This window comes from Oncorhynchus masou, chromosome 11 (assembly GCF_036934945.1).
Source record: "Oncorhynchus masou masou isolate Uvic2021 chromosome 11, UVic_Omas_1.1, whole genome shotgun sequence".
Lineage (NCBI taxonomy): Eukaryota > Metazoa > Chordata > Actinopteri > Salmoniformes > Salmonidae > Oncorhynchus > Oncorhynchus masou.
The window spans coordinates 23,876,764-23,894,338 of record NC_088222.1 but is presented as its reverse complement, the minus strand read 5'-3'; the positions used below and the strand labels follow the sequence as shown (position 1 = coordinate 23,894,338).

The following is a 17,575-nucleotide window of genomic DNA, read 5'->3' as shown; positions in this document are numbered from 1 at the left end:
AAGCACGAATCCGACCGTCACCCCTGGTGAGACAAAACCGCGACTCGGCAGTCCTGTCTGGTCCAGCAATGGTGGGTTTGTGCCCAAGGGGCCCCAGGGTTGAGGATAAGCAAAGTGGAGAGGTTGTTTCCTACCTTCACCACCTAGGGGCGGCCCGTCAAGAAGTCCATGACCCAGTTGCACAGTGCGGGGTCGAGATGAGTTTGGAGGGTACTATGCTGTTGAATGCTGAGCTGTAGTTAATGTACAGCAAACTACATAGGTATTCATCCTGTCCAGAGGGAATAGGGCAGCGTGCAGTGTAATGGCTATTGCATTGTATGTGGACCTATTGGGGCGGTAAGCAAATTGGAGTGGGTCTAGGGTAACAGTACATGCAGCCCTGGCGAAGTAGTGTGTTACTGATGGTAGGCTTTGTTACTTTGGTCCCAGCTCTCTGCACGTCATTCACTAGGTCCCCCCGTGTGGTTCTGGGATTTTTGCTCACCGTTCTTGTTATCATTTTGACCCCACGGGGTGAGATCTTGCGTGGAGCCCCAGATCGAGGGAGATTATCAGTGGTCTTTTATGTCTTCCATTTCTTAATAATTGCTCCCACAGTTGATTTATTCAAACCAAGCTGCTTACCTATTGCAGATTCAGTCTTCCCAGCCTGGTGCAGGTCTACAATTTTGTTTCTGGTGTCCTTTGACAGCTCTTTGGTCTTGGGCATAGTGGAGTTTGGAGTGTGACTGTTTGAGGTTGTGGACAGGTGTCTTTTATACTGATAACAAGTTCAAACAGGTGCCATTAATACAGGAAACGAGTGGAGGACAGAGGAGCCTCTTAAAGAAGAAGTTACAGGTCCGTGAGAGCCAGAAATCTTGCTTGTTTGTAGGTGACCAAATACTTATTTTCCACCATCATTTGCAAATAAATTCATTAAAAATCCTACAATGTGATTTTCTGGATTTTTTTTCTCATTTTGTCTGTCATAGTTGAAGTGTACCTATGATGAAAATTACAGGCCTCTCTCATCTTTTTACGTGGGAGAACTTGCATAATTGGTGGCTGACTAAATACTTTTTTTGACCCACTGTGTATATATAGGGCTATATATCAATCTAGAAAAGATTATCTACTTTGGATTCAATTCGAAATGGGGGTGAAGGAGAGAGAGAAGGAGAGACTGCTCGCACATGCACTGATTTAGAGCAATAATATTCGAGTGATAAGATGTTTTAAAACTGGAGCTGCAATTTAAACAATTATAATATTTACAATTAAAAAACAAGGTGACCCCTGAAAGCCAGATGGAGACAGGTAAATTAGACGCTCATTCTGTGTTTATTTTACTGTAGCATAGGCTATGCTGCAGAAAATGTAGGCCGAAGAAAAAGAGTTCTCATGCATTGTGAACTGCACTCCATACTAAGATGGGCTGTCTGTCCCCACCCGGAGCGTTGATTCATCATGCAGAGGCTTAGAGAAGCCAGATTTAGATATCGTATATAATTTAACAGTTCCGTTTCACCCCATGCTCTTTATATAAATAATGTATTATCATTTCTGGATTCTCGCAGTTATTTATCACTGGAAAAGGGAGTGGTTTTGGGCGGTAAATCTTGGTAACCGGGTTCCCGCCATTCAACCCTAGTGTGTGTGTGTGTGTGTGTGTGTGTGTGTGTGTGTGTGTGTGTGTGTGTGTGTGTGTGTGTGTGTGTGTGTGTGTGTGTGTGTGTGTGTGTGTGTGTGTGTGTGTGTGTGTGTGTAAGGGAAGGGGAGAGGGTGTAAACACAGACGGCAGAAGACATTTTAGATTAATAACAGCACTGCTATACAAACACATTAATATTCTCCTCCAGGGGCAATGCTTCTCCCATGCATACAATTTAGCCATTCTACAACAATTACGCAATCATCTGCTAAGAGTGCAGGTCCTCGTTTTGTGTACTATCTCAATGGAGTCTGATTTTCCGGTTTGGTTTTAATGCATTTGAGTAGGATATTTTGATATATTGGATTGATGATTTATCTGGTATGCAGAGAGATTGTGTATCATGGTGACATAGACTCTCATAGACTCTCATCCACCGTCTTTGCATTGCTGCAGCAGTTTCAAATGGCACACTCCCTATACCTCTTTCTGCACACAGCCAATCCAAACCCTTGCTTCCATATTCTCCACCCGCACACATCCTCCAGACACCCCCACTAACACCCCTCAGTTCAAATCCCTCACCCAACATCACCCAATGGGAAACCCACTATAAACGGCCACATCTCTCTCTGAGTGATGTGTATTGCAACAGAGGGCAGGAAGGCATACAATTCATAAAGCAGAGGGAGAATATACACTGTGAGCTGCATTGCAGAGGCTACAGCCAGGGCTAGCGGCTCCTCTGCAGGCCTTAATGCTTTACATTTATTATGCATTTTTTGGAAAAAGGGTGCGTGTTTGTGTGTGTCTGTTTTTTGATGTTTATGGCCTTTTTCCGTATGTGTGGTTGCCAAGACAAATAATGCAGTCCTGAATGCATCTGTGACTCATACATGCCCTCTGTTTTGTGTGTGCATTAGATGTGGTAGGGATTGTGAATGTTGGAGTAGCATGGTTAGTTGTGACAAACAGTGGATAAGGGTTGACTTCGGAAAGTATTCAGACCTCTTGACTTTCTCCACATTTTGTTATGTTACAGCCTTATTCTAAAATGGATTTTTAAATATAAATCTACACACAACATCCCATAATGACAAAGAAAAAACAGGTTTTTATATATCATATTTACATAAGTATTCAGACCCTTTACTCAGTACTTTGCTGAAGCACCTTTGGCAGCGATTACAGCCTTGAGTCTACTTGGGTATGACACTACAAGCTTGGCACACCTGTGGGAGCGTCGCTGCCCATTTTCAGGTCTCTCCAGAGATGTTCGATCGGGTTCAAGTCCAGGTTCTGGCTGGGCCACTCAAGGACATTTAGAGACTTGTCCCAAAGCCACCCCTGCATTGTTTTAGCTGTGTGCTTAGGGTTGTTCTCCTTTTGGAAGTTGAACCTTCGCCCCAGTCTGAGGTCCTGAGCGCTCTGGAGCATGTTTCATCAAAGATCTCTCTGTACTTTGCTCTTTTCATCTTTCCCTCAATCCTGATTAGTCTCCCAGTACCTTCCGCTGAATAACATCCCCACAGCATGATGCTACCACCACCGTGCTTCACTGTAGGGATGGTGCCACATTTCATCCAGACGTGACGCTTGGCATTTAGGCCAAAGAGTTCAATCTTGGTTTCAGCAATCTTGTTTCTCATGGTCTGAGAGTCCTTTATGTGCCTTTTGGCAAACTCAAAGCAGGCTGTCATGTGCATTTTATTGAGGAGTGTCTTCCGTCTGGCCACTCTACCATAAAGGCCTGATTGGTAGAGTGCTGTAGAAATGGTTGTCCTTCTGGAAGGTTCACCCATCTCCACAGAGGAACTCTGGAGCACTGTCAGAGGGACCATCAATGTCTTGGTCACCTCCCCGACCAAGGCCTTTCTACCCCGATTTTTCAGTTTGGCCAGGCAGCCAGCTCTGGGAAGAGTCTTGGTGGTTCCATATTTCTTCCATTTAAGAAAGGGAGGCCACTGTGTTCTTGGGGACCTTAAATGCTGCATAATGTTTTTGGTAGCCTAATCCAGGTCTGTGCCTTGACACAATCCTGTCTCTGAGCTCTACAGACAATTCCTTCGCCCTCGTGGCTTGGCTTTTGCTCTGACATGCACTGTCAACTGTGGGACATTATATAGACAGGTGTGTGCCTTTCAAAAATCATGTCCAATCAATTGAATTTATCACAGGTGTTCTCCAATTAAGTTGTAGAAACATTTCAAGGATGATAAATGGAAACATTTAATACATATAAATAAGGTGTTTCAGTTATTTATTTATTTTAATTTGCAAAATGTTCTAAAAACCTGTTTTCGCTTTGTCATTATGGGGTATTGGGGGTAGATTGATGAATTTTATCATTTTTCGAATAAGGTTGTAACATAACAAAATGTAGAAAAAGTGAATGGGTCTGAATACTTTCCTAAGGCCCTGTATGTAAAATGATAAGGAACTTGGAGTAGATCGTCAGAGCGTTCTGTTTTCCTCTGCTTACCAATCCTCTCACTCTCGCTTTACTCCTTCTCTCTCTCATCTTTCTCCTTCTCTCTCTCATCTCTCTCCTTATCTCTCTCATCACTCTCCTCTCTCTCCTTCTCATCTCTCTCCTTCTCTTTCTCTCATCTCTCTCCTTCTCTCTCTCTCTCATCTCTCTCCTTTTCTCTCTCATCACTCTCCTTCTCTCTCTCATCTCTCTCCTCTCTCTCATCTCTCTCCTTCTCTCTCATCTCTCTCCTCTCTCTCATCTCTCTCCTCTCTCTCCTCTTTCATTTTCCTGCCTCTATATAACTACCACCTCCCGTCCCTATTTTTTATCTCTCACCTCTTTCTTTCAATCCCATCACACCTGCTCTCTCCATCTGACTCCTTCTCTCCCTTTCTTTCCTGTCCTTCTCTCCTCCTCCTCAAATCAAATCAAATTGCATTTGTCACATGTGCCGAGTACAACAGGTGTAGACCTTACAGTGAAATGCTTACTTACAAGCACTTAACCAACAATGCTTTAAGAAGTTTTAAGGGAAACAAAGTGTTAAGTAATAAATAGATAATCAAAAAAAATAAAAAATAAAAAAAATTAACAAATAATTAAACACAGCAGTAAAATAACAATAGCGAGGCTGTATACAGGGGGTACCGGCACAGAGTCAATGTGGGGGGCACCGGTCAGTCGAGGCAATTTAGGTAATATGCCCATGCAGGTAGAGTTAAAGCGACCATGTATAGACAATAAACAGAGAGTAGCAGCATGTTTATGCGATGTTTCCTCTGTCTCTCTGCCTCTCAGTCAACACATCTGATGGGAGGTGAAGTGATACACAACAGACCAGAGACACATCAGTGTGCAAAGATATTTGCACGCAACTTAACAGGCACCCCCCCCACACACACACACACACACCACACACACACACGTTCCCAGATATATACATCAAACTCCGATTATACTGTCCCACTGGAAACATCCACCAAATGAAATGCTGCCGGGCTTACCTAAACAAGACTGATTAAAAGCATGGTGTCAACCTTGAAGGGATAATTAGAGCATTAGAGGAGGAAGTATGTGGGTGTCTGATTGTATAGTTCTTCTAATATTGAAAGTATATCGTCTGTATCCATTTCCTTTTTGGAGAGTATTTTTAATGAATGTAGTATTGGCTGGACTATGGGAGTCACTTTCTTGACATGTATTTAAACTTTGAACCCTTAAGCTTACAGACTGGGGTTATTTTGACCCCAGAGGGGCATTTTTTCTCATATCTCAAAAGTAGTTTATTCAATTCTTCAAAATGTTCATGACTTTGTCTAACCTAAGCGTAAAAAAGATGCCTGAGCGGAGGTTCCACTTCCCTTTTTGGGGTAATTGGAAGTTAGGTTGAAAATACTGTATCCCTGAAAAACGGATGGTAGCGTTTTCTGGTCACTCCGCACAGCCTAGACTTTGTCAGTCAATTTGTTCTTAACAAATCTAAATCATTGTTTAGTTTTTCTGTATTTATATGGACTTTCAACATCTCATGTCTAGTCCTTTGGGGTCATTTAGACCCTAGCCAATTTTCCTAATTCACCTAATTCCCCCTTTACCAGCACTTCCCAAACTCTGTCCTCGGGACCCCAAGGGGTGCTCATTTTGGTTTTTGCTATAACATTACATAGCTGATTCAAATGATCAAAGCTTGTTGATTAGTTGATTATTTGAATCAGCTGTGTAGTGCCAGGGCAAAACCTCCATAGTGCACCCCTTGGGGTCCTGAGGACCGAGTTTGGGAAACCCTGCCCTATAGTCATTTGATAAATTGGACCTTTATTTTAATCTAGGTTTCTCTGGAGACCTACTATTAAGTAGTACACATCATCCGAGGGTGGAAGGGGACCTGTATCATTCATTTTGACCAGATAGACAGATCACCTGCAGAGATACACTGCAGCTCACTCCCCATGTACTTGCCTAAGATTGTACTTTTCAATACCACATCGTATGACTGTGTACAAAACCAAAGTTATTCTCCAAAAATGCTTTATTCTACTGAAAATGTGATATAAATACCAGCATTCCTATAATATCCTCCAATATTCTATATGTGCAACTTGTTATGATTTGGTTGCTATATAATTTGCTTTGAAGTGACTTCGAACATGTGGTTGTGCTTTTTGAAGCATGCTGCCAAAGCCCCTACCACTCCCATTGTTTCACTAACAGCGATGCTAATGCTGGCTGTGGGGTAATTACATAAAGAAAACTAAGCCATATTTGTTGGTCAATGTCTCAAAGGATTACTTTTTGAAGTGAATAGAGTCCCTTTTTGCATTTTTTTAAGAATATATTTAAATGGAAGTAGTTTTTACCACATACATATGACAAAAGTAGTATTGATTTAAAAAATCTGAAGACTAAATGATGCTATATGATGGTAAATTAGCTTTTTATTACTAATGTGGATTGTACTTTGTAAAACTACACATTTATATAAAAGACAAATGCATATTTTTGTTAACCAGAATATGCAAATAAATGATAATTTTGCTAAATTAAGTCTGTTTTAGTCTTTATTTATTTATTACATGTCTAATGGTGTTTTGATAAGACATAAGTTCATATTTTGTGATTATTGTTGTTTTTTCCAGTAGTTTCTTCTTTGGTATATGTAAAATATGTTGGTAGCTTGAGGGTTGCAAAAAAACTATTCATAGCCTTTAGGTGATCCATACTTGGAGAATGATGGTCAAAATATCAATTGTGACCTGAACTCAAGTATAACATCACCCGGAAAAATATTTAAATACAAACTTAACTGGCAGCTATTTGTGATGTCATGAATCCGAATATTCAGTCCTGAATTATGACATCATACAGGAAAACTATGACTAAGGACTGAGTTGGTAGCCTATTGTGATGCCATCAATCAGAATGTTTGATGTTTTCTAAACAACCTGGTGGGCCAACACACACATCTGGCTGGTTTTGATAGGCTATGACCAAAGCTATACTTTACTTTCAGCTCATTAATGTGTTGATACGACAGGGGATAATATTGATGTATCTAATGAGCATACGTGAATGTGTGTTTTGTGTTCCAGCTCGGTCCATATGGAGGAGTCGTCAGTGATGCAGGGAGCCCAGGGGATGCTGGTCCAGAACTGGCCCACAGTGTCCAGTGCTGCAGGTGAAATGGTTGGCTGGGTGGGGGTCAAAAGCACACAGTGTTGATCTGCTGCCCGCTACTGTAATGGAGGCACTCTGCACACATAGTGAAATGACAGAAGATAAATAGAAATAACGAAGTCAGATGGGAAACATGCAGGTGACCTTTTAGAATCCCTGCCAGATGAATGCTAAGCATTAGCGCTGAGACTCCAGAGGGAGCATCCTGGAAAGACTAGAGGAAGGCCAATGACAGACAGCAACACAATCTGCCAAAATAAAGGAGCCAATGAGAAGCTGTTACAAGACAAGCAAATGTGGGCTAATATCTGTCTGTTGGTTAGGTAGGGGAAATTGGGACAGACTGATAGGTGAAGTGAAATGTGACACTGCACCATGCCCGACTTAATAGTTGTGATGGGGTGCTGTTGGGAGTGGTACATTTAAAACCATTGCCACTGACAAAAGAAGAGAGAAAGCAAGGCTTTCATTTGTCCATATACACAGTATCTTAGATAAAATGGAGCGAAAACAATCGCCTTTGAAGACTATTTTAGGAATCTGTCTGGTAGTGAAGAGAGGGATAACTAGACAGCGAGTGAGAGAGACAGAGAGGGCTGACTTGATCACAGTTGACTGGTTTGCTCCTTTGGTTGTATTCGGAGGGGTTGTCAGAATGCCTAGGCGCTGGTTTGGTGTTCCTGTCAGCTGCCTGCCTCCTCTCTAATGCCTGCCAGCCCAGGCTGAGGACTCATCGATTTACTGTCCAGTGACGAGAGTTAGAGCACAGGTGTAGGATCCTAAGGTGGTTGAGGTATCAGCACGGTGATGGACTGAAGTGTGTCTGTTTATATGTGTGTGTCTACACAAGCTGAAATTGAGTTGGGAGATTGAGGGAGAGAGAGAGTATGGTTAACGAGAGGGAGAGAGAAATTAGGGTTAACGAGAGGGAGAGAGAGAGTTTGGTTAACGAGAGGGAGAGAGAGATTAGGGTTACCGAGAGGGAGAGAGAGAGTAGGGTTAACGAGAGGGAGAGAGAGAGTAGGGTTAACGAGAGGGAGAGAGAGAGTAGGGTTAACGAGAGGGAGAGAGGGAGTAGGGTTAACGAGAGGGAGAGAGAGAGTAGGGTTAACGAGAAGGAGAGAGAGTGGGTTAACGAGAGGGAGCGAGAGAGTGGGTTAACGAGAGGGAGAGAGAGAGTGGATTAACGAGAGGGAGAGAGAGAGTAGGTTAACGAGAGGGAGAGAGAGTAGGTTAACGAGAGGGAGAGAGTGTATCAAGCAATTTATCTTTTTCTTCTTACTGACTGACGTTTTTTTGAGCTTATGGAAAACTTGCACTCTGTGGTCTTGCAGAGAATCCAATACTCTGTGGAGGCAGAGGACATGCAGAGTGTACTGCAGGCTTATCAGAAATGTCATGCAGGGTTAATAGGGGCTTAGTGCTACATCCTGGTATGCTGCAGGGTGAGACAGTTTTCATAATAGGGAAAGTTATCAAAGCCTTATGACTTATACAGTATATATATGATGTCATATAGCAGGATTGGCTTTGTTTCTAAATGTTGTATCAAGTATGGTTGGAAGTGTAAAGGAAATAATTCACATACTGCATAGTAGAGCTATTGCACCTCAAAGAGAGAGTATACTTCCTCAATGTGATTCATTTGAGTTACCTGCAGAGAAAGGGGAACGGGGCATGGTTGGATTAAGACCAGACACAGCGTTAGATAGAGAGGTTGTTGAATAAGGCATGGCAAGACAGCCATCTTTTTTACAGTACTATTGGAATTCTGAGTAATTTGCCGCAGGACAAAAGAGACACAAATGACAAAGATGGTAAAGGAAAGAGAGGTATGGGGGTTTGGAGAAAGAGAAAGGTTTAGGAATGTCAGGGCCTTGCAGTACTTGCTAGGGAAAGCTGTGACTTGCTTCTAGGCAACGGTGTCTAACTGAGAGATTGCTGCACCATCCTACATCAACAGAGAGTGGGTGAAAGCAGTTTCCACGGCAACCATTCAAAACCTGAATGGAAGATTTAGAGGATGAGAGAGAAACAGAGAGGAAGGGGGGGAGAGAGAGACAGAGAGAAGAGAAGAAATGGATAGGTGTTAAGAGGAAAGAGTGAACAGTCAGACATGGAGAAGAATGAAAATGGAGGTGGAAAAGTAAGACAGTGAGCTTTTAAGAGAAAAATTGATTCATAAAGAATGCGGATACAGCATGTGCACACACACACACACACACACACACACACACACACACACACACACACACACACACACACACACACACACACACACACACACACACACACACACACACACACACACAGAATAAATAGCGTAGAATAATATAAATAAAACACACACACACAAATAACATACACACACTCATATTCAGAAACCTTAATCTAACACATGATCTTTAAATTGGGATGTGTAGAACAAGTAATAAGAATGGGTTTAGGAGTAACTCAGATTGGACCAGGAATAATGGACTTGAATGTAGAACACTGGGTGCTGAAATGAGGCTAGAACCACCCCAGACAGCTGAGTACCATGGAAACCTCCTTATAGAAATCTATAGTAACCTACAAATCAGCAGCCACAGCAGGTTCATTTTAATATGATGTTTGCGGAGGGGGGAAATAGGCAATGGCCAGGGTAGATCAGAGCTCCAAATAAGCCTCCATATTACTGGAGATACAAAGGCACTGTGTGTGCAGAGCATGTCACGCCTGCTCCCGCATAGCCCCTGCCGAGAATTAGACTCACATCTTCCACAGAGTAACATTCTGCAAATTGATACAACTCTCTCATGTAGACACGCAAAAGAGATGAAGAGAGGGGGAGATAAAAACAGAAAGAGAAGAGGAAGTACAGGTGTAGAACTGTTTGTTGGTTTCTTTCAATAGGTGCACATTTGATAAATACATTAGATTGTTCCATCTACACACACCACTTTCAAACATGTGGCCCTCTCCAAACCAATGGCAAGCTCAACTGTCCTGCTTTGACAAATAATCAATGCACTCAAAATGTTGTTGATCGGTATAGGCTACCCCCATTAACACAATCACAGTGGGCTTGAGGGAAGTGATGTACTTTAGGTGTGATAACGGTGTTGTAATGTAATAACTTCCCCACACTAACCAGGGGGAGAGGTTTAATTTAGTTTCTACTGTAAAATAATTGTTATGGCTGCATGCCACGATTATCTGAGCTGTTCAACCATACTGGCTTTATCAAGTCCCAGGGAACCAAAAGTACTGAAGAGGGTGTCGTACTAGCTCCATCAAGCCCTAGGGAACCTAAAGTACTGAAGAGGAAGTCAAATTGGTTCTACCAAGCCCTAGGAAACCTAAAGTACTTTAGGTTCCCTAGGGCTTGATGGGGCTAGTACAATTCCCTCTTCAGTACTTTAGGTTCCCTAGGGCTTGATGGAGCTAGTACAACTCCCTCTTCAGTACTTTAGGTTCCCTAGGGCTTGATGGAGCTAGTACGACACCCTCTTCAGTACTTTAGGTTCCATAGGGCTTGTTGGAGCTAGTACAACTCCCTCTTCAGTACTTTAGGTTCCCTAGGGCTTGATGGAGCTAGTACAACTCCCTCTTCAGTACTTTAGGTTCCCTAGGGCTTGTTGGAGCTAGTGTACTGAAGAGGGTACCAGAGCGGATCTATGTGTTTGTTTAATTTTATTTACTTTACTTTATTTCTGAGAGCTCTTGCATTGCATGCTACAGTCATTGCAGGCATGCACAATCATACACACACACACACACACACACACACACACACACACACACACACACACACACACACACACACACACACACACACACACACACACACACACGGTTTCACTTTAAGGATCTTGTCAGAGTAGTAGGCTATATTCGAGTACAACGTCCCTGTGGGACCATGCGTGAATTTAATTAGGCACTCCAGCCATTTCATAATTAACCTACAAATAAAATACAAAAATAATCTCTTTGCAGTGCCTTAGTTTGATCTAAATAAAACACAGGCAGAAAGTAGGTCAGAGCCAGTGAAGCTAGTGTGTGGGACTGAGAGCACTGTGTCTGCCGAGCCCAGAGAAGCCGGTGTGGGACTGAGAGCACTGTGTCTGTCGAGCCCAGAGAAGCTGGTGTGGGACTGAGAGCACTGTGTCTGTCGAGCCCAGAGAAGCCGGTGTGGGACTGAGAGCACTGTGTCTGCCGAGCCCAGAGAAGCCGGTGTGGGACTGAGAGCACTGTGTCTGCCGAGCCCAGAGAAGCCGGTGTGGGACTGAGAGCACTGTGTCTGCCGAGCCCAGAGAAGCCGGTGTGGGACTGAGAGCACTGTTTCTGCCGAGCCCAGAGAAGCCGGTGTGGGACTGAGAGCACTGTGTCTGCCGAGCCCAGAGAAGCCGGTGTGGGCCTGAGAGCACTGTGTCTGCCGAGCCCAGAGAAGCTGTTGTGGGACTGAGAGCACTGAGTCTGCCGAGCCCAGAGAAGCTGTTGTGGGACTGAGAGCACTGAGTCTGCCGAGCCCAGAGAAGCTGTTGTGGGACTGAGAGCACTGAGTCTGCCGAGCCCAGAGAAGCTGTTGTGGGACTGAGAGCACTAAGTCTGCCGAACCCAGAGAAGCTGTTGTGGGACTGAGAGCACTGAGTCTGCCGAGCCCAGAGAAGCTGTTGTGGGACTGAGAGCACTGAGTCTGCCGAGCCCAGAGAAGCTGTTGTGGGACTGAGAGCACTGAGTCTGCCGAGCCCAGAGAAGCTGTTGTGGGACTGAGAGCACTGAGTCTGCCGAGCCCAGAGAAGCTGTTGTGGGACTGAGAGCACTGAGTCTGCCGAGCCCAGAGCACATCACCTCACTATTTCTTTCCCTTACTGACGCCCTCTCATTTCCCCTCTTATTTTTCTGCATTGTTCTTCACCTCAATCGATATCTCCCTTCATATGCCTCTGTCTCTTGCCTGCTGGTTATAATTAAATTTCTTTCATATCTTCCATTATACTGTATGCTAAATGAAAGGAGAATAGGGTCTCATTCTCTTGGTACTTCAGTTCACCCTCTCCAGGCTCTCTTGGTCTTTTTCTTTCATTGTCTCTTCCGCTCGCCCTGCTTCTCTCTCTCTCTCTGTCATATTCATGATTGCATATTATATGAGATTCTCTCTTTTTCCACTGCTGTGTCGAGCCCTTGTGAGAGTGGGATTAGGTTAGTGCTGGGTTTTCACAGTTCCTGTCATCCTTACGTGCTAATTCTTGTCACATCACAAGTGTTAAACATCCCAGTACCTCTCTGCCGTTAAAGGTCTCGACTGTTTAGTCTAACCTTGTGTTCTCAGCTGCACCACTGGCTGATAAAGTTATACTCCCTGCAATCACTTTCCCCTTCTTTAGTTTATCGGTGTGCCTCTGGCTTGAATTCTTTTGCTTATCTATCCAGTTGTCATACTTGAGTAAAAGTAAAAGATACCTTAATAGAAAATGACTCAAGTAAAAATGAAAGTCGCCCAGTAAAATACTACTTGTGTAAAAATCTAAAAGTATTTGGTTTGAAATATACTTAAATATAAATAGTAAATGTAATTGCTCAAATATACTTAAGTATCAAAAGTAAAAGTATAAATCATTTCAAATGTCTTAAATTAAGCAAACCAGACGCCCAATTTTCTTATTTTTTAATGTACTGATAGCCCTTGGCTATCTCCAACACTCAGACATAATTTACAAATGAAGCATTTGTGTTTAGTGAGTCCACCAGATCAGAAGCAGTAGGGATGACCAGGGATGTTCTCTTGATGAATGTGTGAGTTGGACCATTTTCCTGTCCTGCTAAGCATATCAAAATGTATCTGGGTGTCAGGGAAAATATATGGAGTAAAAAGTACAATATTTCTTTAGAAATGTAGTGAAGTAAAAGTGATCAAAAATTGAAATAGTAAAGTACAGATACCCCCCAAAACTACTTAAATGGCGCTTTAAAGTATTTTTACTTACATACTTACACCATTGGCTGTATTACAGCTGTGGTAACACTTTACCTCAGCCGGAAATAGGAGACTGAATAAGGCTCAATTTATGAATGTGCTGGTATGTTCAGAATCTCATTGTGATGATGAATAATGGGGATGAAGATGATCATGAATTAGACATAGCTCTTCTATCTCGCTCCTTTTCTTCTCTTTCTCTCTTGTAGATGGTGAGGGGGGTGAGCTGTCCCCTCCGGTTGGAGCTGGCATCGACAGTAACAGCTGGCACTTCCGTTACGGGCCTGGCCCTGGCTACGGCCCCCCTCAGGTCCTGAAGCCTGGAGACATTCCCCCTGAAGCCTTCATCATCCCTGGCTCCCCCGCCATCATCTCAATCCGCCAGGGCCCGGGTGGAGAGGATGACAAGAGTGATTTCATTTCCTTCGGCAAGAAGGAGGAAGCCAAGAAGAAGAAAAAGAAGAAGAAGGACAAGAAAGACAAGAAAGACAAGGGGAAGGAGGATGTGGACGAGTAGAGGAGAAAGGGGAGATGTGAAAACAGAGCTACCAACTAAAGTCCAAATAACAACTGCAAGACAAAAAGCCAAATGTATATTTTCAAATCAGGAGAGTTTCCATGTGTTGTGTTTGCATAGTTAAATCTGCCCAGCCAAGTCCCCATTAGCAGAGGCCTGTCTCTGTAAAACATGTAAGCAGCCAATAGTAGCCTCTGCCAGATTGGCCCTCTGAAGCTTCCATACCTCTGGCTATAAAACACTATTTTGAAATATATTTAATAGGCTCTCATTTACCAGACATTTGCTGAAAATTCCACAAAAATCTCTTTGATTAGAATAACCTAAAAATGATAATGCAATCAACTACCGATACCCAGACGTTTCATGTATAAAATGCCGTACAGTATGTGAGAGAAACCTCACATACCCTATTAATGGTGTGCTATAGTCCTGCCAGCCCGCCTCCCTAACCTTGCTTGAAATGGGACCCTTCTCCCTGGCCCTTCTGGCCCCTTGTTGGCATCTCTGTCTTTACTCTGCCCCTTGCCTCCTCTGCTCTCCTGATTGGAGGGGGAGAGGAGGAGCTCAATCTGACAAAGAGTGACACAGAGGCTCTCATCTACAGTAAGATGGAAGCCTTCTGCAAAAAAATGAGTTTTTTTTCTCTACAAAATATAAAAAAGAAAAAGTGGTGCAAACAAGACACCTGACGTGTATATGTACAGTACAGTGAGCTGTGTGAGATTGGAATGTGTTGAGAATAGTGCTGGCCGGGATTGAAGGCTGGATTAGGCTGACCGTGTTCTGGATTAGGCTGCCCCGTGGGTTGTTTCATGCCTGGTACTGTTGGCACTGTTGGCAGCATAGGGCAGGGGCTAAAGACCTTGCCCCGCCTTCTCATCTACAACACAAAATAGGCCAGTGGGACCTTGGACCCACAGTCTGTGCAGCACACAACCACTGTAACACACACACACACACACACACACACACGAACACATTAGACAGTCTGGGGGGGACATGCACACACCTCTCTGGATAGTGTACAGCTCTAACTCAGCCAAAAGACTGAGGCCTATTTCAGTGGCCTCTTTTCTATGGGAGTGTAATATATGACAGGAACTGTTGCTTGTTGTTTAATTTCTGTTCACGCCTGATTTCCCCCCCGCTTCTGTCAGTCAATGTTCAATAGTCAATGTTCAGTAGTTCTTAAAGCCCCGCCCCCTTACCTTGCTCGCTTTGGTGCTAGTAGGATTCTCTCGCACGCCTCGTCTGTTGACCCTCAACTCCTCCGTCCTCTGATCACCATGTTCAGAAGGCCTCTCTCAAAGACACTCTTAACTTCTGATAACTTGTTCCTCTGCAAAAACAGCAACGGAATGAACCTGTATAACACACTCACACACTTTCTGTTAGCTTTAACCAAGCCTTGCTACTGAAATATCAACATTCCTAGCACTGTTTTGGGGACAAGTTGCCGTCTCTTCCACCAGTTACACACAGGGTAGTGGGGCAAACATAAGGAGCTTAGCAGAAATATGGACGGGCTTCCTTCTGTCCAGATGGAGAGAAAAAGAGGGATGGAAGGACGTAGAGGCAAGGAGAGAGAAGTGGATTTGTAGTGATGGGCACTCCAGTCCACAGACATTCCCTGGAGAGCTTTGTTGCTGTGTTAAACTCTACTCATATTTTGTGATGAAAAGGAAGCATCAACAGCATTGAGTCTTCTCCAGAATAGAGCATCCCCAGAATGAACTCAGTATGTGTGAGGGCTAATTCCACAGCATCTCCTACTCACCTCTCTGTTTCCTCTTCCTGGCTGATATCTGACCAATCAGAGGGGACACAGGGATGATGCTAGCGCTGCTATTGGACTGAATCCCCCCATATTATACACGTGCTCCCCCTTCAGGTGTGAATCTGTGCTGTCAGATCACTAAGTGGCTGTTTGCATGTTATAAGCAAAGGGAATATATATATATAGATCTATATAGATAGATATGTTTCATTTCCTTCAACCATTTATCACAAATTCAGAGATATGAATATCATCTCTGCTAAAATATGTATACATACTCACTCTCGAAAACACACATGAACACAAATACACACATACTATGTATTCCTAGACCAACAGGAATCATTTGTTATTATTCTGTTGAAGTTCAATTAAAATAACCTTCTAAATATAAGTAATGCTGTAGATATGCTATGAAATGCTATTTTTGTTCATGCCCTTATGATTTTTAAGCTATGAACTGATATCAAAGAAACACTAACGTAATACTGAATCATTTACTCACCATCGATATATATCCCGAACACCTTTGAAAATGTTTTTATAATGTTGAGAGAAAAAACTAGCAAAATTGTTTAAAAAAAAAAGCTAATCTTGATGTACTCTCTGCTTGTGTGAAGTGAATGTTTCCTGAGTCATCTGGTGCCTGTATGACACTAAGCAGTCGACTGCGACATTGCAGATCTGTTAATGACCTTTTTGTACACCTGCTCATCAATGTAATGGTGATATAGTGATTTGTCTTTTTTATTATTTGATGGATCTGGTATCGTGTTTTGTTTATAAATCACAAATAAAATGTTATTTCTTAAATATTGGGATAAAATGGTCTGTGCCTTGATTTCAACTAATGTATACTGCTAAGCCCAGCAGCCTGGTTAGTTGGGTTTTGGGCACAAGGTTGAACAGGCCCACTGCAAAAGTGATAATTACATATATTTACAGATTTTGGCTACAATTGACAAAATAATATCCTAAGTTCTGTAGAAACCTAACGGCTGCAGGAGAAAAACGCTCAAAAACTGCAGAAAGACCCACACAAACACCCCTGAGTTTAATACCTGAGCGCTAATCAACGAGAAGGGTCTGCCCCTGACTTGCATCCAGGGAAAGTCCAGGGAAGAAACGCCCCGGGGAACCAAACCCCGTCTTGCTTCTCTTTCTATTGGATCCTAGCTGCTTTCTCATCATAACCTTAACCTCATTTCCCTAACCTAATATGTTAATTATGGTAACCTGCTACGTTAGTTATCCTAACCTGCTATATTAGTTCTCCTAACCTGCTAATAGTGCTAGGGGCAAATCTGACCAGGTCTGAAGATGAGATTGAGAGACACGGACCCAACAAGGACTCTCATCTGGGTTAGATAACACATCTCATTGAGTTTGTCACTGTAGGGAGAGACAGCTCTGCTCTATGATAAATTATATATCTGTGGCTGACAGGGCTCTCCCAGTCAGAGCAAGAAGAACTTAACCCTTGTGTGGTGTTCATGTTTTTGTTATTCACTCAATGTTTGCGGGTCTGTTGGACCCACAACATTATTGGGTTTTTAAAACAATACAGCAATAACAGTGTACATACAATACTTAATACTTAATGCTTAGATGTTGACTTATATCAATTGCAAGCAATATAGACAGCATACATTGTTAATATTTGCCATTTACCTCTGCTTAATCACATGTATCAATTAAAGCGCTATTTGCTTTTTTTAAATAAAATTTGATTTTTGTAAACAAAAAACAATTATAATCAAGACATGGGTGGAATAAATAATGTTTATTGCAAATGTATTTATTGCCCTTGATGCACGTGTACTGTGTCTTCCTGTCCTTTTTGGGTCCACATACATCACAGCACTTCTTGTTGCTACCGGCTGCAATCTAGAATGATGAAACACTTAGTTCAGGAATTTTACTAACAACTCACTCACCCACATATGCAGTTACAGCAGGCCAAGGTAGGAGAGTCAGACACACATGCAACAACATCACTCACACTTACTTCCGGTATTGGAGTTGTTAGTTCTGTG

At 42.9% G+C, this 17,575-nt stretch overlaps 1 protein-coding gene across 6 annotated transcripts in view; it reads left to right on the top strand.

The window, feature by feature from the left end:
- Positions 1 to 16,365, top strand: part of LOC135548361 (protocadherin alpha-C2-like) — a 79,472-nt gene extending 63,107 nt beyond the window's left edge. For all 6 annotated transcript variants that reach the window (XM_064977885.1, XM_064977888.1, XM_064977883.1 and 3 more), the window contains 2 exons: positions 7,199 to 7,284; positions 13,452 to 16,365. In XM_064977885.1, coding sequence (XP_064833957.1) covers positions 7,199 to 7,284; positions 13,452 to 13,759 — 394 coding nt within the window. In that variant the 3' untranslated portion in view covers positions 13,760 to 16,365. The remainder of the gene's footprint in view (positions 1 to 7,198; positions 7,285 to 13,451) is intronic.
- The last annotated feature ends 1,210 nt before the right edge of the window (positions 16,366 to 17,575 follow it).